Source organism: Lepidochelys olivacea (assembly GCF_965140295.1).
Source record: "Lepidochelys olivacea isolate rLepOli2 genome assembly, chromosome: 4".
In the NCBI taxonomy this organism is placed as follows: Eukaryota; Metazoa; Chordata; order Testudines; family Cheloniidae; genus Lepidochelys; species Lepidochelys olivacea.
In genome coordinates, this window is record NC_140414.1 from 103,577,248 (window position 1) to 103,597,570 (window position 20,323).

The following is a 20,323-nucleotide window of genomic DNA, read 5'->3' on the forward strand; positions in this document are numbered from 1 at the left end:
AATCTGATCATTGAAACAAAGGCATCCAGCTACCTGGTAAGAATGGGGGGTTTGTGAATCCTCTCTGAATTCCCTATCTGTAATACAGAAAGATTTCCTAACCTATCCTGCTTTGTGTTGTCAGTTGACTTGCACGTGTTTTTTTTTTTTTCCCCCATGTGCTTTCCCAGCTCTGCACAAATAGCTGGTTCAAAAGACCTCGATAGTACTAATGCAGTGTGGTTGAGTGCTGGAGGCTGACACTTTGTTGCCTTGGTAGCGCTGTTTAGGCTGCTCAGTGCTTCTATCCTTGAAGCTTCAATGTTATTGGTAGATAGCACAGCATGTTAGTTTTGCAGATTTTGATGTTAGAAAGATCACAGCCATGGCTAAGTGACAAAGGCACTCGACCCGGTTTATTGCCCCCTAGACACTGTCTCAGCGTTCTAGCTCCATGGTTACAGGTATACTGACACAAGTGCCTAGTAGCAAGAAATGGCAGCAGGAGTTTCTGACATCCCCTAGGCCATTCAAACAATTAAGGCAAAGTACCCTGATATTTATTAGGCTAAAACAAACAACTAACATATACAATTTACACACCTCCTACATATTTCATGACATCGGTTTGTTACCTTCCCCTGTTCCTGATATCTTGGGCCAGGGGAGGGAGGATCCCTATTCATTAGGGATTAATACAAGAATCTAAAGGTGGATAAATAACTGGTTTAAGGGGAGACTACAATGGGTTATACAAAAAGGTGAACTATCAAGCTGGAGGGGGGTTACTCGTGAATCCTCATGAATTGTTCTTGGGACTAATCTTATTTAAGATTTTCATAAATGATTTTAGCACAGAAAGTGGGTGTGTGCTAACAAAAATCTGTGACTAAGACACAGTTGAGAGGTATTGTCAATATGGAGGAGAGCCAGCATATCATAAAGAAGATGTGGATGACCTTGAAAACTGGACTAATAGAAATGTGATGAAATGTAATAGTGCAAAGTGGGAGGTCACACACTTAGGAACTAACAAGAATTTTTGCTATAAGCTGGGGACTTATCAGTTGGAAGTGACAGAGGAGAAGAAATCACAGAATGACTATAAACCACCAATGTGATGTGGTCATGAAAAAGGCTAATGCAACCCTAGAATGCGTCAGACAAGGTACTTCCAATAGAGCCCGAGATGTGTTTTACCATACTACAAGGCACTGGTGAAACCTCATCTGGAATACCGTGTGCATATCTGGTCTCCCATGTTTAAGAAGGATGAATTAAAATTGGAACAGGTGCAAAGAACAGCTATTAGGATGATCAGAGGAATGGAAAAACCTACCTTATGAGAGAAAACTCAAGGAGCTTGGCTTGTTTAGGCTAACAAAATGAAGGCTGGGGGGAAATAGGATTACTCTCTGTGATAAAACAGCCAAATACCAAGGAGGGAGAGGAGTTATTTAAGTTAAGAGCCAATGTTGATAAGAACGAATGGATATAAACTGGCCATCAACAAGTTTCAGCTTGAAATTAGATGAAGGTTTCCAGCCATCAGAGGAATGAAGTTCTGGAATAGCCTTCCAAAGGGAGCAGTGAGGGCAAAACACTTAACTGGCCTCAAGATTGAGCTTGATAAATTTTTGGAGGGTACAGTATGAGACTGCATGTGGCCCATCTGTGACTGCTAATAGCAAATATCCCCAACGGCCAGCGATGGGATTCTTGAGGGGGAGGGCTCTGAGTTACTGCAGTGAATTCTTTCCCAGGTGTCTCTCTGGTGGATCTTGCCAACACGTTCAGGGTCCAAGTGATCACCATATTTGGGGTCAGGAAGGAATTTTCCCCCAGGGCAGATTGGCATAGACCCGGGGTTCAGGAGATCATATTCCTCTGCAGCATGGGGTACAGGTTACTTGTAGGTTTCTACTAGAATAAATGGTGGATTCCTTAACTTGAAGTCTTCAGTATATCAGCCAGAGGTTATGGGTCTATTACAGGTGTGGGTGGGTGATATTTTCTGGCCTGAAACATGCAGGAGGTCAGACTAGATGACTACAATGATCCCTTCTGTCCTTTAAGTCTATGAGGGCTAAAGGAGACTTTTAGCCACCTGGGTTACTTTGGTGACTAGAGAAGCTCCTGAAGTAACAGACAGCCCTTGTGGCCTATGTAAGTCCCAGCAGCCTCCTCAGGCTGCCATATGGGCTGCTGCATTGTTGGAATCTCTGCAGCACTGCATGCTGCAGCCACACCCCACATACACTGCTCCAGCCCTACACATCACAGCTTGAGTTGGGGTGCACCAAGACAGCCTATGGCTGTCTTCCACTGTCCTCTGTGCTCCAGGGAAATCCTCCCCTGGCTAAATACAGGGTTTTATGGCCTTTTTAAGCTGCTCTGCCCTTGTATTTCACAAAAAGAGGCCACAACAAGGATGGGAATGTCACCTTATTGCCTTTCCAGAAAAGGTTTGAAATTGACTGAAGTAACAACATGAGGGAAGTTTCTGCTGAGCCTCCCCCTTCTTGAGGAGCAAACAGAAGACTCTAGAATTTCCTTAACTGTCAGAATTTCCATGCCATGAGTGCTACTAAATTAACTCAAAATTAAGAATATAATAAGCTTTAGAACATTTTCAAACGTCTTAGTTTAAGTATTTCCTTTAACATTCTGGCTATTCAAAGGTTTCAGAGTAGCAGTCGTGTTAGTCTGTATCCACAAAAAGAAAAGGAGTACTTGTGGCACCTTAGAGACTAACGAATTTATCTGAGCATAAGCTTTCGTGAGCTACAGCGGCTGTAGCTCATGAAAGCTTATGCTCAAATAAATTTGTTAGTCTCTAAGGTGCCACAAGTACACCTTTTCTTTTTGGCTATTCAAAGTTGTCAAACCCTTACAAAAACTTGAAGCATGGCTACATATGGCCAGCATAAATGGCTGAGTCTTCAGTATGAGTGGGTTCCTTTGTACAACTATTTTTCTGTTGTATGCATTTATAATTGCCCTTCCCCCCACACACCCCTGCACACACAGTTGAAAATTTAGCCCGGCGAAATAACAGGTCTAAATTGTATGAAGTTTCAAAATGTAAAATATGATTTTAAAGTACTTCAGTATCCTTCAGAATGAAAAAGATGCTAGATACATATAATAATGAACTGCATTATAAAGTAGCTTACTTTCTAACAGAATGTTACTTACTATTGACTGACATGGGTAAAAGCAGCTATCTAACAATATATTTTCAAGTAGATCTTGATCTGCAAGAGAAGAAAATACTGGTTAAATACATTTCTACAATACTGTAAAGTTTGAAGTATAAGTCAATAAAATTCATCAAGGCAAAGACTGAAAAATAAATTAATGGATTAAAGACATAGTAAGTTGTTAAAATCTTTCGATATTGCTTAAAGTACAATTTTTACTGCAAAAAATAAAATATCAAGGTAGCTGAATTCAGATGTGACCTCATGTCAGAGTATTATAATTTCAGGGCAAAACATTTAAAAATGTACATTAGGTTTCATGTACAACTTAAATGCTTAAATTGAGAAATATATGAAAGTTACATAGGTGTCTTGATCCCTCAAGTATTTCATTATAGCTATTTCTACTTCATAGACTTCCCAATAGTGGCTCCCTAAGGCAAAGATGCCTGTCTGCCATATACACTATGAGCTATAAGAGTGGGGATGGCTTAAGTTCTCTCCCCCTTCTGGAGACATAGGGTGAAATCCTGGCCCCACTGAAGTCAATGGCAAAATTGACATCATTGGCATCAATGGGGCCAGAATTTCACTCAATTTCACTTCTGAGGAACCCTGGGAATGAGAATGGTAGACGACATTCCCAGCTCGAGCATGCACAATCCCCTAATGCTGCTTCAGACCTTTTTCTTTCAGGGCACTTATAAACCTATTTTCTACAAAAGAAAATCTTTGTATTATTGCCCTGTACCTGCATATTACTTTTAAAAAAATCACACACCTGCCACGGAAAGAATACTTTTCTCGGTACCTTTGACTCAACTAAATCCACAATGGTAATTAGTAATGGAATGGTATGCATGACTATTAAAGACTTCTTTTCCCATAAAGGAGAGGCAGCATGAAACAGTGCCGGTACTTGTTCAAATGTGTTGCTACTGCACGGTTGTTTGACATCACTAAGTGGCTTCAGTCAGCTTTGCCCACTGTTGGACTTGCTCTCAACAGGAAAGCAAATGAAAGGACAAGAAAGCCCTGCCTCCTGCTGCTATCTTTGAACCTCACTTCACACTGGGAAAATTGCTGCTCTTGCTAATTTACAATGAAGTAGACTGTTCAGTTCTGGCACCCTTACACTAAGTAATACCTTATTAAAGGATTCTGTTCATACTGAACCATGAGTCATTTATTCACTCTTAAATAACAGGTGCACAGTTGGAAGCCTAAAAAGACTTCCTAATTTCTGCTGAGACACCTTCGTTTTTCTTCTATTGAGGTATATTTTTGGGGTGGTGGCAAAGAGAGAAGAAGAAGAGGAGAAGACATTCTCCAGGACATAGTAGTATTCTTAGCTAGTGAGAAGACTATCCAGTCTAGTCTGGAAGCTTAAAATGATTCAGCTAAATTGCACTCTCAATATATAAGGGTATGCAGTGACAGATGTCTCCGGAGACAAGTACTCACGATAATACAACATTTACCTTAAACATATCAAATAAAAAAATTATCCACCCAAATGCAACCTGTGTCTTGTAACCCATCATAACCAAAGAGTGAAGAGAATTACTGTTGGGGGATTAAATAATTAATGCACCACACATATTTTCAATTTTTTGTGCAGAAAAAAAGTTTTTGCTGAAACATTGCTGCAGTTCCGCCTTTTGCCCACCAGAGGGCACCGTGGCAAAAGAACACAGCAGCAGCTCCCAGTCAACTAAAGAAGAGAAAGAGCCTGCCTTCTTTGCAGTGCCTGCCAGGTGAGGTCAGGGGCTCATAAGAGCTAGTGGGGGAGGACAGACTGGTGCAGGGGCTGAATGGGATTGAAGGCGCAGGGCCACGGGGGGAGGCTGAGTGGGAGCACAGACACACATGGGGACACGAGGAGGGGGTGCAAGGCCACAGGGTGATGGGGGGAGTGGGACACATATGGAGAGGGGTGCAAGAACACGTGGGATGCAGGAACACAAGGGGACAGGGGCAGATGTGCCTGACTGAAATGGAGAGACTAGGGGTCAGCCAGGGTCTGCACGGGGGAAACTCCCTAACAATCCCTCCCTGCCCCCCCCAAAAACTTGTTCCATATTTTTCCCACCCATACTCAACACTCCTCCATGTTCACACCCAGGCTCCTTCCCAGCAATTTACTTCCCTCTCCCTCAGCTCCTCCGTTACCCCTAACTCCCCCAAAGCCTTTGCACTGCTTCTGAGGGGTGTGGGAAATACAGTTCTGTATTGCACTTTAAATGAATTACTACTCAGAGTTCTGTATTAATGTGCCTAGTGAGGAATTTATTTGTCAAAAGAACGTTTCCTGAATCTTATTTGTTGTTTGTATTGTTAGACATACTTGTTCACAGGTATTTTGAAATAAATGACCAAAAATAAACGAAACTGGTGTGATTATATTGTATTATTCTGACAAATAAAATAGGGAGAATTTTAAAATATTGTGCACAGAACTTTTAATTTTTTGGTGCAGAATTTCCCCCAGGAGTAGAAGAATGGTTTAGACCATTGGTTCTCAAACTTTTGTACTGGTGACCCCTTTCACATAGCAAGCCTCCAAGCACGACCCCCCCTTATAAATTAAAAACACTTTTTAATGTATTTAACATCATTATAAAAGCAGGAGGCAAAGCGGGGTGGAGGTGGAGGCTGGCAGGAAAAACCTCACGACCGCCTGAGGGGTCCCGATCCCCAGTTTGAGAACACCTGGTTTACAGCCACTGTTTGTTTTGATGAATACCCTTCCCTTGGTTTCAGTAGCAAAGGGACAAGAGGAGGTGTAATTAATTATTTTCTCATCTCATAGATAATGCTGTGAGTCTGTCACAGATTCCGTGACTTTCCCTGACCTCCATGACTTTTGCAGTGGCTGGTACTGGCTCAGGGGCTGCCTGAGCCAGCCAGGCCTTGGGCCAGCAGCAGCAATTTGGGTGTGTGGGAGGGGGCTCTGGACTAGGGACAGGGGGTTGGGGGCTGCAGGGGATGCTTACCTCGGGGTGGGGGGCTCCTGGCTCCCACTGGCATGGCCCTCCTGCAGATCCTAGGTGGCAGAGGGGTCTCTGCGCTGCCAGTGCCAACAGGCCCTGCCCCCGCAGCTCCCATTGGCTGTGGTTCCCAGCGAATGGGAGCTGCAGCAGCTGGCACCTGTGGCGGAAGCAGCAGAGCCCTGCCCTGGCCCCTGCCTCCGCCGCCTCCTCCAAACTGCCTCCACCCATACCAGTGGGGGTCCCGGGCCACGCGCCATGGCAGGTACGTCTTGAATTAATCTGTTTTGTGATTTAAATATTAAGCACTTCAGTAAGTAATGACAGATTTCAGAGTAACAGCCGTGTTAGTCTGTATTCGCAAAAAGAAAAGGAGTACTTGTGGCACCTTAGAGACTAACCAATTTATTTGAGCGTAAGCTTTTGTGAGCTACAGCTCACTTCATCGGATGCATACTGTGGAAAATACAGAAGATGTTCTTTTACATACAAACCATGAAAAAATGGGTGTTTACCACTACAAAAGGTTTTCTCTCCCCTCAGCCCACTCTCCTGCTGGTAATAGCTTATCTAAAGTGATCACTCTCCTTACAATGTGTATGATAATCAAGGTGGGCCATTTAAAGCACAAATCCAGGGTTTAACAAGAATGTCTGAGGAATGGGGGGGGGGGAAAGGGGAAATAGATTCTAGGTGGACTCCTCCTGAAGGTTGAGACAGCAGACTGGACTTCTACATAGAGTGCTTCCGCCGACGTGCACGGGCTGAAATTGTGGAAAAGCAGCATCACTTGCCCCACAACCTCAGCCGTGCAGAACACAATGCCATCCACAGCCTCAGAAACAACTCTGACATCATAATCAAAAAGGCTGACAAAGGAGGTGCTGTTGTCATCATGAATAGGTCGGAATATGAACAAGAGGCTGCTCGGCAGCTCTCCAACACCACTTTCTACAAGCCATTACCCTCTGATCCCACTGAGAGTTACCAAAAGAAACTACACCATTTGCTCAAGAAACTCCCTGAAAAAGCACAAGATCAAATCCGCACAGACACACCCCTGGAACCTCAACCTGGGATATTCTATCTACTACCCAAGATCCATAAACCTGGAAATCCTGGGCGCCCCATCATCTCAGGCATTGGCACCCTGACAGCAGGATTGTCCGGCTATGTAGACTCCAGCACTCCCAGCTACCTTCGAGACACCACTGACTTCCTGAGGAAACTACAATCCATTGGGGATCTTCCTGATAACACCATCCTGGCCACTATGGATGTTGAAGCCCTCTACACCAACATTCCACACAAAGATGGACTACAAGCCGTCAAGAACACTATCCCCGATAATGTCACGGCTAACTTGACTTAACTTGGTGGCTGAACTTTGTGACTTTGTCCTTACCCATAACTATTTTACATTTGGGTACAATGTATACCTTCAAATCAGCGGCACTGCTATGGGTACCCGCATGGCCCCACAGTATGCCAACATTTTTATGGCTGACTTAGAACAACGCTTCCTCAGCTCTCGTCCCCTAACGCCCCTACTCTACTTGAGCTATATTGATGACATCTTCATCATCTGGACCCATGGAAAAGAAGCCCTTGAGGAATTCCACCATGATTTCAACAATTTCCATCCCACCATCAACCTCAGCCTGGACCAGTCCACACAAAAGATCCACTTCCTGGACACTACAGTGCTAATAAACTATGGTCACATAAACAACACCCTATACTGAAAACCTACTGACCGCTATTCCTACCTACATGCCTCCAGCTTTCACCCTGACCACACCACACGATCCATTGTCTACAGCCAAGCTCTGCGATACAACCGCATTTGCTCCAACCCCTCAGACAAACACTTACAAGATCTCTATCAAGCATTCTTACAACTACAATACCCACCTGCGGAAGTGAAGAAACAGATTGATAGAGCCAGAAGAGTTCCCAGAAGTCACCTACTACAGGACAGGCCTAACAAAGAAAATAACAGAACACCACTAGCCGTCACCTTTAGCCCCCAACTAAAACCCCTCCAACGCATTACTAAGGATCTACAACCTATCCTGAAGGATGACCCAACACTCTCTCAAATCTTAGGAGACAGGCCAGTCCTTGCCTACAGACAGTTCCCCAACCTGAAGCGAATACTCACCAGCAACCACATACCACACAACAGAACCACTAACCCAGGAACCTACTATCCTTGCAAAAAAGCCCATTGCCAACTGTGCCCACATATCTATTCAGGGGACACCATCACAGGGCCTAATAACATCAGCCACACTATCAGAGGCTCGTTCACCTGCGCATCTACCAATGTGATATATGCCATCATGTGCCAGCAATGCCCCTCTGCCATGTACATTGGGCAAACTGGACAGTCTCTACGTAAAAGAATAAATGGACACAAATCAGATGTCAAGAATTACAACATTCATAAACCAGTCAGAGAACACTTCAATCTCTCTGGTCACGCGATTACAGACATGAAAGTTGCGATATTACAACAGAAAAACTTCAAAACCAGACTCCAGCGAGAGACTGTTGAATTGGAATTCATTTGCAAATTGGATACAATTAACTTAAGCTTGAATAGAGACTGGGAGTATCAAGTGGAGTGCCCCAAGGGTCAGTCCTGGGGCCGGTTTTGTTCAATATCTTCATTAATGATCTGGAGAATGGTGTGGATTGCACTCTCAGCAAATTTGCGGATGATACTAAACTAGGAGGAGTGGTAGATACGCTGGAGGGGAGGGATAGGATACAGAAGGACCTAGACAAATTGGAGGATTGGGCCAAAAGAAATCTGATGAGGTTCAATAAGGAAAAGTGCAGGGTCCTGCACTTAGGACGGAAGAACCCAATGCACAGCTACAGACTAGGGACCGAATGGCTAGGCAGCAGTTCTGCGGAAAAGGACCTAGGGGTGACAGTGGACGAGAAGCTGGATATGAGTCAGCAGTGTGCCCTTGTTGCCAAGAAGGCCAATGGCATTTTGGGATGTATAAGTAGGGGCATAGCGAGCAGATCGAGGGACGTGATCGTTCCCCTCTATTCGACATTGGTGAGGCCTCATCTGGAGTACTGTGTCCAGTTTTGGGCCCCACACTTCAAGAAGGATGTGGATAAATTGGAGAGAGTCCAGCAAAGGGCAACAAAAATGATTAGGGGACTGGAACACATGAGTTATGAGGAGAGGCTGAGGGAGCTGGGATTGTTTAGCCTGCAGAAGAGAAGAATGAGGGGGGATTTGATAGCTGCTTTCAACTATCTGAAAGGGGGTTCCAAAGAGGATGGCTCTAGACTGTTCTCAATGGTAGCAGATGACAGAACGAGGAGTAATGGTCTCAAGTTGCAGTGGGGGAGGTTTAGATTGGATATTAGGAAAAACTTTTTCACTAAGAGGGTGGTGAAACACTGGAATGCGTTACCTAGGGAGGTGGTAGAATCTCCTTCCTTAGAGGTTTTTAAGGTCAGGCTTGACAAAGCCCTGGCTGGGATGATTTAACTGGGAATTGGTCCTGCTTCGAGCAGGGGGTTGGACTAGATGACCTTCTGGGGTCCCTTCCAACCCTGATATTCTATGATTCTATGGGAGTGGCTCAGTCATTATGCAAGGTAACCTATTTCCCCTTATTTTTTCCTCCCTCCCCCCCCAGTTTGTATGTATAAGAACATCTTCTGTATTTTCCACAGTATGCATCCGATGAAGTGAGCTGTAGCTCACGAAAGCTTATGCTCAAATAAATTGGTTAGTCTCTAAGGTGCCACAAGTACTCCTTTTCTTTTTTCAGTAAGTAAGTCATCAATCCTTTTGCTTTTGTTTGGCTTCTTCTTCAGGGCCAAAGGCATCTGGTGTCAGATTTGCTATTTGTTATTTTTTGCTGCTTCAGTGAAAGATTGGTGGCAAAGTCTCTTCCTTCCATGACTTAATCTGTTTGCTAGTCTCCTTCACTGAAATCACTGCAGTTCAGACCTCTGACTCACAGTTTAGGATCAGTAGACATCTACTCATTACAGAAAACAGCACACTATCTTTGTTTTGCATGCTGGTTCGGGCAGAAGTATTGTGCCCAACGCAGGCACAACAACCGCTGAAAGCACTGCTATAGCACATGCACAAATGACTTCAGTTCCATCCTTTTAAAGGGCATTGCTTGTCTGGACCAGCCAAGCTCTGCTAACCAGATTGGAAGAGAAGAGGTATTGGCTCCGCCTCTTCTGGATGGATGGCAGGCCGGCCAAATCCAAGGGGATAAACTTCCCTTACCCCTCTTTTCTACCGTGCCCATTCCATTAACACCCATGCAATGCAACTCACAATTTAACCCCTGGTTATACATAGGGCAGTGAAGAATAATTCCGTTTTCTGAATTTTCCAACAAGCAATTTCCATTGTTAGTAATTGTTTGTTCCTATCTTGAGTGTGCTTAAGTTAATTTCACATGTAGTGCACAAGATTTTTGAGAAGAAGGTTGCCAGAAGACAGCCTTAAGATGTTCTCTACTATAGTTTGTGTTAATTGCGTTTTCTGGCACTCTGTTCCCCTCACCACTAAGAATTATTTTTGTTCCTACATTAGAAGCAACACTGCATCACCAAGAATAGAGAGTAACAGTTTCTTAGCCTTCTTTTAGATTGAGAGCTGGATGAAAGATGCCTATGCTATATATTTCAGATTAAAAGGTCACAGTAGCAGCAGGGAGAAGGAATGCACTTCTGTTTCTTCTCCTCACATTTCTATTGTTGAGCTACTATATCCTCTGAATTTTACCCAGTGAAAGTTTCTTATTAGCATTTGGTCAGGAACAATTACCCTTTTCTATTTGATCCACAGAAACCTGATCTCACCACATATTTTAGGTAGTTCCCATGGATACTAAATGGTTTCTCATTTTTTATACTGGCTCACTTTTGTGATGCAGTCATACTGAACCAAATCCTGCGAAGTGCTGAGCCCGTCACCATCTACTGTTAAAATCCCACAGAAGATGCCAGTGCCCAGGATCTCTCCCCCATGGGTCTCACTATTTTTGGAGTAAGTACAGACACAAAACATAACTCTTTGAAACACCTACCTTTGGCCATTGCAAGGACAGTGGACTAGCATGACAAGGTGGGTAAGTAGTATCTTTTACTGGACCAACTTCTGTTGGTGAGAGAAACAAGCTATCATGTCATTTGTTCAGCCTCTAAAGAGAAATGCCATGTGTGCCAGTTCAGCCATTGTTAATTTTTTTCCTCTTTTCTACTCTGTTTTCTTTTGGAAAGGTTTCTCTTTCTCTTGTAGTCTAGTTATCTGGGACTTCTGCATTTTTGTTTTTTCAGTCACAAAAAAGGAGTGAAATTACATGTGAAAGTACAACTAAAGGACGCAGCAAAAGTGTCAGCTATAAACTGAGAAGATACCGCTACAAGCCTACAAACACTGAACAAAACTAGTTGACACTATTTACAAGTGGCCAAACAATACGAATACTTGAACTCCACTTTGGTGAGGATGCAGCTTTAATTTATTCTTATGTTTAATAGACTGTCCATTTTATTTTATTTCCCCTCTTACTTACAGGGTGGTTTTGGAGGATTCCTCTAACAAAACATTCACAGGTCTATTTTTCAGCCTCTATTTTTTAATTCAGATTAATTTGATGTAGTGTATCTCAAACTGATAGTTTCTTTAAGCTATTCTCTGTTTGGGGTGGGGGAGGGGAAGAAGAGAGACTTGTTACCTTGCACATCTATGAGCATAAAGTAGCAAAGTTAGAGAGATGCTGAGCAAGGAGCAGTAGCAATTGCTCAGTCAGGTGCCCCTCCCTGAGTCTTGCTGGTGGTCTACAGGTAATCTGGCACTAGTCTAGAGCGGGTCTTCATAGCGCTAGCCAATCAACCGGATATGACCCTGGCATCAAGATAAGGAATGTACCCTACCACACTGTTTGATAAGGTTTGGCATATAGTAGCCAGCTATATTCTTACAGGGCTAGGTATGACAGAAGGCAGTGTGGAGACAAAGACAATCTGTGGTCCTGGCCTCCACTCAGTCCCCCCATTCATCCCAGCTCCCCATATTTTGAAGGTCAAATCTCATACAACTCCCCATGAGCCAAATTCCGACCCTTCCTACCACATGGAAGAACCCATAAATCAACTTCTCAGTTCAAAATCAGTGTCCCTGTTCCCATGCAGGAACAACACAGGGGAGGGGAAGAATCAGGTTCTTAATTTGGATGATTGATTCAGTTAATAATGGTCAATTTAGCATGTTTGGTTTGTAGGGGGAGTAAAATGTATTTATTTATTTATTTGTTACTGAAATGGACAGAATTCACACTTTCCTTTATAGGAAACAGCACCAAAAACTTAAATAATGAAAACTAAGTACTTTGTTTTGCATTATCTTGCTTTCTAACAAGAATTTGTACAGTATTCACAAACAGACTTTAACAGACAAAAAGGGTTTCTGCCAAAGCATTTGGATATGGCTGATCAAATATACACATTGGCTGTCTCATATAAAGACTACAGCCCCACCTTGCTTCCCAATACATTGTCTACAACCAGCCATCAATTTCAACAGTCCTGGGTTTCTAGTTAATTTAAAACTAATCTCCAAGTAAAGTAATCCCAGATTCATAGGTTAGCAGCCTAACTATGGAACCATCCTTCCTGCCCATCAATAAAAGTGATTATACCGATATACATGACCTAAATACATCATATAGTTTTTGTATATTTTCTGCACTGCATCATTTCTGCTAGTGATATGGGGAAAGAGTTTCGACTTACATTTCAGAGCACTAAACGCCAGTTCATAGGATGAGCGCTGGGAACATTCATCTTTAAAATCTGGTAGGGATGGCACTAGTTCATTACCATACCTTACCAATATTTTATCCTGAGGCTTTTCATTACGAATGCCTTGAAAAATTTTAGCTGCATTTATGTATACAGAGTCTTGATAGCCATTGTTCTCAATCAGACTTGCTGTACTCTTTTCAGTAGGCTCTCTCTCATTTGATATTGCCATTTCCTGGAAATTTGAAATGTCACTTGACAACAAGAAGTTACTTTTTGAACTTGGCATTCTTTCCCTGTTGCTTTGTCAGCACAATAAGATTTGAGAAATCAGAATCCCACTGTCTCTGCAAAAAAAAGAAAAATCTGTATTAAAATTAAGTTAAAAATCAGTTTTCAGTTTCATTAAACTGTTTCTCTTCATTTTTATGGTTTTTAATAGAAATACTTAAAATTTCTGATCTAGGCTACAAACCTGTAAAAATGAATACATGTGCTTAACTTTGACACATATTCAACTTTATCCAATGTGAAAGTCAAAATGTTATTTATTATTTTAAAAAATACAAGTTACTTTTATAAATAAATAAATGCAGACAAAATTACCTTATAATAACCATGGTTCTTTGAAATAGGTTGTCCACATGGATTCCAAGATCTGCCCTCATTCCTTGCTTCTACAGAGTCCTAATCCTGTGAAATTCTGTATTGGTGAAGGAATTGAGAGATGGCTGGGCCTGCTCCAACCTTCACATCCTGGGATAGGGGTGTGCAAGGACACTCAGGAAGCAGGAGTGGTCCCTATGGGCACTGGGCTTGTGCAGCTGTGGCTCACGCACACCCAAGATCTATTTTGGCTGACAGTTTCCATAGGGACCAAACCTGCATGATAAGGATATGTCTACACAGCAATCAATGGGAAGCCACACATCCCCTTTGCAAATAGGAGCAGCTCATAGCATGCTTGCAGATCAGTGTTTAGCAGACAATCAGAGAGCCTGCAGGGTTTTCAGCTGAGACTGATCAGAAGAAGCTTTTTGCAAAGAGAGCTACTTTCTGGTCACAAGAGCACAGCCAAATTTTAGTGCACGCTGCTTGGGTGCCCCTGCACATACAGCCCTGGGGAGGGGGCAGAAAGTGGAGCAGGGATTAAGTAACTGCCCTGCAGGTAGGGGGAGCAACAGAGCTCCCAGATCAGCATGGCTGGAGGAAGATGACCCCCAATACCCCAGCTTCTCCTCCTCCCTGCAGGGGCACGCCTCTGGTCCCCGCTCTGCTCACTGGCTCCCTCTAACCTCCCTATGGCTGCGTGTGCAGGAGCGCCCAGGTAGCCCACTGTCTGAGCGGTGAGTGGGAGCTAGCCCCAAAACCTCCCTGGAGCCTCCTACGGCATTGGCTCCAGCTCCTCTTCACTGCAGCGCTGAGCTTGCCCAGAGCAGAGAGCAAAGCAACAGCTAGAAAGCGACCCCCAACATCCTGGCAGCTGGGAGCCATTCCTCTCCCAGCTGTGCTGAGCCCTACAGGGCAACCGCTTCTTCTTGCTCTGCTTTCTGCCCACCCTTCCTTGGGCTGCATGTGCAGAGACAGCCAGGCAGCGTGCACTGTGGGGCAGTGAGTGGGAGCCAGCCTTAAAGCTTCCCTATAGCCTCCCAGGTATCCCTTATTCCTGTACATGCACCAGGAAAGTCAGCTAAGCTCACAAGAAGCCCTATTCAATCACTTTAATAGAGAGAGAGGGGCGGCTTTTCAGTTAATTTCTCTAGTCCAACAGCTATTCTTAGTCCTATTATCTAACTTCCTATAACACCTTTGAGGACTATCTTATATTTATATTTGTCTGAATTAAGTATTTTCAAGTTTACTGGGGGGGAATGAATTTGTTTCACCAATATAAAAGTCTCCTTGTACCATGAACACTGAGGCATATATTCCTACACAAAAGCCACCTCTGTAGTTCCCCAAGATGGTGTCCAGCAGTATTATCGTTTGATATTTTTCTTAGGAAACTGGGTGGGCAGTAGAATTTTCCCGCAGTGCAACACATTCATAAGGCTAGAGTGTTGACATGAGGCAGGAGAGGGAGAGGAAAAGAACACAAGGCACTCTGGGATAGGGTTACTTTGACTCAGCTCTGTGCATTGCACCGTGGGTAACAGAGCCTTAGGCTCAAGCACAAGTCAGAAAATCCTTAACCTAGGGTTAAAAGGCACCGTAGACAATCAAGCCCACAGTTCCCTGATATGGGTCTGCTGACTTGGGAACCACTAACCCAAGACTTATATTGCTGTATAGACATATTGGAGCGTCCTTGCACACCCCTGTAAGACCGAAGAAGTAAGGAAGCAGGGCAGGTCATGGAATCCATGTGGACAACATATTTCAAAGAACCGCAGTTTCTGTAAGTAACTATTGTTTGAATGATCATCATCATGGATTCCACTCCTTGTGACTAAGGCCATGTCTACACTGTACTGCATCTGGTGAAGACACTATATGCCAACAGGGCGAGAGAGCTCTACCGTCAGCATAAAAAAAATCCCACCTCCGTGAACAGCAGAAGCTATGTCAGCGGGAGAACACAAGCACTTATGTTGATGTAACTTATGTCACTCGGGGGGTGGGGAGGTTATTCACACCCTCAAGACATGTAAATTATGCCAACAGAGGCTGCAGTGTAGACACAGCCTAACAAGCAGCTTGGATGTGGGGGTCTAAGAGTCCTATTTAAATAATGATTTTGGGACACCTCTACCAAACCAGGCAGCCAATCTGGAAGCCTCTATTAAAGAGGTGTGGCTAGAGCTCCATGTGGATGCCCTACAGATTTCAGAAACAGGGGTCAGTCTTCAAACAGGCAGAGAGGCTGCCTAGCTTTAGTGGAATGTGTTCTAATGTGGCTAGGTAGATCGGACCTGTCTAAGCCCTGGTCTACACTACGAGTTTAGGTCGAATTTAGCAGCATTAGATAGATTTAATCCTGCACCCGTCCATACGACGAAGCCATTTACTTCAATTTTAAGAGCTCTTTAAGTCGATTTCTGTACTCCTCCCCCGACAAGGGGATTAGCTCTGAAATCGACCTCACCGGGTAGAACTTGGGGTAGTGTGGTCACAATTTGAGGGCATTGGCCTCCGGGAGCTATCCCAGAGTTCTCCATTATGATCGCTCTGGACAGTGCTCTCAACTCAGATGCACTGGCCAGGTAGACAGGAAAAGGCCCACGAACTTTTGAATCTCATTTCCTGTTTGGCCAGAGTGGCAAGCTGCAGGTGAGTGCAGATCTCATCAGCAGAGGTGACCATGATGCAGTCCCAAAATTGCAAAAGAGCTCCAGCATGGACCCAATGGGAGGTACGAGATCTGATCACTGTATGGGGAGACGAATTCATGCTATCAGAACTTTGTTCCAAAAGACGAAATGCCCAAACATTTGAAAAAAATCTCCAAGGGCATGAAGGACAGAGGCTATAACAGGGATCTGCAGCAGTGCCGCGTGAAACTTAAGGAGCTCAGGCAAGCCTACCAAAAAAACACCAGAGAGGCAAACGGCCGCTCAGGGTCAGAGACCCAGACATGTCGCTTCTATGATGAGCTGCATGCCATTCTAGGGGGTACAGCCACCACTACCCCACCCCTGTGCTTTGACTCCATCAATGAATTATCACGCAACAGGGTTGTGCATATTGGGGATGAGGAAGATGATGACGAGGAGGAGGTTGAAGATAGCGCACAGCAAGCAAGCAGAGAAACCGTTTTCCCCGAGAGCCAGGAACTGTTTCTCACCCTGGACCTGGAGCCAGTACCCTCCAAACCCACCCAAGGTGGGCTCCCAGACCCGCCAGGCAGAGAAGGGACCTCTGGTGAGTGTACCTTTGTAAATATAAGACACGATTTAAAAGCAAGCATATTTAATGATTAATTTGCGGCCAGTACAGGTACTGGAAAAGTCTGTTAACGTGTCTGGGGATGGAGCGGAAATCCTCCAGGGACATCTCCATGAAGCTCCCCTGGAGGTACTCTAAAAGCCTTTGCAGAAGGTTTCTGGGGAGAGCAGCCTTATTCTGTTCTCCATGGTAGGACACTTTACCACGCCATGCTAATAGCAAGTAATCTGGTATCATTGCATGACAAAGCCTGGCAGCATATGGTCCCAGTGTTTGCTGGCATTCAAGCAACATCCGTTCTTTATCTCTCTGTGTTATCCTCAGGAGAGTGATACCCTATTTCAACCAGGTGACCGTGAATGATAATTTTATTCAGGGGACATTCAGAGGTGCTGTTCCTGCTGGGCTGTTTGCCTGTGGCTGAAAAGAAATCTTCCCCGCTGTTAGCCACACGGTGGGGGGAGGAGTGAAGTGATCATCCCAGAGAATTGGGTGGGTGGGGGTGGTTTAGTTGGGTTTGTGCTGCACGTTAACCCGAAAACCGCAGCCCCTCCTTTTAAATTGCCAACCAATTTTAAATGGCCAACCCAATGACTGTTTGGTATGGGAAATGCTGGTGCTGCTGTTTGAAACCATTCCCACATGTTATGAAGGTTAAAGAAGCCAAAAGACTGTGGCTTACCATGGCTGCCTGCAACCCGAATTCTACTGCTCACCGGCCCTGCCTGTGTGATCTCTCACACTAAACCGGTAGCCCCTCAAGACGCAAAATGCGACCTTGTACCGAATACACATGTGCTATGTAATGTTAACAGCAAGGTTCACCCTGAAAGAGTCTACCCATTGTTCTCTAAAATGTGTCTTTTTAAACGACTACTCTCCCTTTTTTTTCCTCCTGCAGCTGCAAATGTTTCAACGCTCACACTATCATCTCCTTCCCAGAAGGTAGTGAAGATTAGAAGGTGAAAAGAAAGCACTCGCGATGAAATGTTCTCTGAGCTCATGCAGTCCTCCCACACTGAAAGAGCCCAGCAGAATGCGTGGAGGCAGACAATGTTAGAGGCCAGGAATGCACAATATGAATGCGAGAACAGGTGGCGTGTTGAAGATAATAAGTGGTGGGCTGAAGATGGTAGGTGGCATCAGCTTGCTGACAGAAGGCAAGAGTCAATGCTGAAGCTACTGGAGGATCAAACAGATATGCTCCAGCATATGGTTGAGGCGCAGGAAAGGCAGCATGAACACAGACCACCACTACAGCCCCTGTGTAACCAACCGCCTTCCATCCCAAGTTCCATAGCCTCCTCACTCAGACGCCCAAGAACACGGTGTGGGGGCCTCCAAGCACCCAGCCACTCCACCCCAGAGGACTGCCTAAGCAACAGAAGGCTGGCATTCAATAAGTTTTAAAGTGCAGCATGGCCTTGTCCTTCCCTCCTCCCTCACCCCTCCCGGGCTACCTTGGCAGTTATCCCCCTATTTGTGTGATGAATTAATAAAAAATGCATGAATTTGAAGCAACAATGACTTTATTGCCTCTGCAAGCGGTGATCGAAGGGGGGAGGGGAGGGTGGTTATCTTATAGAAAAGTAGAGTGAACCAAGGGGCGGGGGGTTTCATCAAGGAGAAAAAAAAACAGAACTTTCACACCGTAGCCTGGCCAGTCATTAAACTGATTTTCAAAGCTTCTCTGATGCGCAGCACTTCCTGCTGTGCTCTTCAACCGCTCTGGCGTCTGGCTCCGAGTAATCAGCGGCCAGGCGATTTGCCTCAACCTCCCACCCCGCCACAAACATCTCTCCCTTACTCTCACAGATAGCGTGGAATGCACAGCAAGCAGTAATAACAATGGGAATATTGGTTTCGCTGAGGTCTAAGCGAGTCAGTAAACTGCACCAGCACGCTTTTAAACGTCCAAATACATATTCTACCACCATTCTGCACTTGCTCAGCCTATAGTTGAGCAGCTCCTGACTACTGTCCAGGGTGCCTGTGTATGGCTTCATGAGCCAGGGCATTAAGGGGTAGGCTGGGTCCCCAAGGATAAACTATAGGCATTTCAACATACCCAACAGTTATTTTCTGGTCTGGGAAGAAAGTCCCTTGCTGCAGCTGTTGAAACAGACCAGAGTTCCTGAAGATGCAAGCGTCATGTACCTTTCCCGGCCATCCCACGCTGATGTTGGTGAAACGTCTCTTGTGATCCACCAGTGCGTGCAGCACCATTGAAAAGTACCCCTTGCGGTTTATGTACTGGCTGCCTTGGTGCTCCGGTGCCACGATAGGGATATGGGTTCTGTCTATCGCCCCACCACAGTCAGGGAATCCCACTGCAGCAAAGCCATCCACTATGAGCTGCACATTTCCCAGAGTCACTACCCTTAGTAGCAGCAGCTCAGTGATTGCGTTGGCTACGTGGATCACAGCAGCCCCCACAGTAGATTTGCCCACTCCAAATTGATTCCCGACTGACAGATAGCTGTCTAGCTTTGCAAGCTTCCACAGGGCTATCGCCACTCGCTCGTGAACTGTGAGGGCTGCTCTCATCTTGGTATTCTGGCGCTTCAGGGCAGGGGAAAGCAAGTCACAAAGTTCCATGAAAGTGCCCTTGCGCATGCGAAAGTTTCACAGCCATTGGGAATTGTCCCAGACTTGCAACACTATGCAGTTGCACCAGTCTGTGCTTGTTTCCCGGGCCCAGAATCGGCATTCCATAGCATGAACCTGCCCCGTTACCACCATGATGTCCACATTGCAGGGGCCCAGACTTTGAGAGAAGTCTGTGTCCATGTCTTCATCACTCTTCTCACCGTGCTGCTGTCGCCTACTCGCCTTCTTTTGCTGGTTCTGGCCAGCCAAGAGCATCCAGGAGACGACGAGGACGTCTACCAGTCATAATGCACCATCTGCTAGCACAAGGCAATGAGCTGCTGCTGTGTAGCAATGCAGTCCCGCGCCTGCCAGCACCCAGGAGTCATACGGTGATGGTGAGCTGAGCGGGCTCCATGCTTGCCGTGGTATGGCGTCTGCACGGGTAACCCAGGAAAAAAGGCGCGAAAAGGTCTGCCGTTGCTTTCACAGAGGAAGGGAGGGAGGGAGGAGGGGATGTACCCAGAACCACCTGCGACAATGTTTTTTGCCCCATCAGTCATTGGGATCTCAACCCAGATAACTATCCATAGTGCAACGCTCGGCAAGTCGACGCTAGCCTTGGTACTGTAGATGCACTCCGCCGACTTAATGGTTTTAAGTGGGGACATACACAATTGACTGTATAAAATCAATTTCTAAAAATTCGACTTCTATAAAGTCAACCTAATTTCATAGCATAGACATAGCCTAATTCATAACACATTCTTACACATCTGGAGACTCATTTTGATAACCCCTGAGGATATTGCCTGACGTGTCACCCTCTCTGCTTAGATGTTTCTAATTTTTTTTTCTTCCTGTAAATGG

The 20,323-nt window shown here is 45.0% G+C and overlaps 1 protein-coding gene across 7 annotated transcripts in view; it reads right to left on the minus strand.

Annotated features, from left to right (window-relative positions):
- Positions 1 to 20,323, minus strand: part of NSUN7 (NOP2/Sun RNA methyltransferase family member 7) — a 76,941-nt gene that overhangs the window by 44,951 nt on the left and 11,667 nt on the right. For 5 of the 7 annotated variants that reach the window (XM_084626432.1, XM_084626428.1, XM_084626430.1 and 2 more), the window contains 2 exons: positions 12,971 to 13,326; positions 3,178 to 3,236 (listed from right to left, as the gene is read on the minus strand). In XM_084626432.1, coding sequence (XP_084482558.1) covers positions 3,178 to 3,236; positions 12,971 to 13,268 — 357 coding nt within the window. In that variant the 5' untranslated portion in view covers positions 13,269 to 13,326. The remainder of the gene's footprint in view (positions 1 to 3,177; positions 3,237 to 12,970; positions 13,327 to 20,323) is intronic. The other 2 variants (XM_084626433.1, XM_084626434.1) reach the window with 1 other exon arrangement.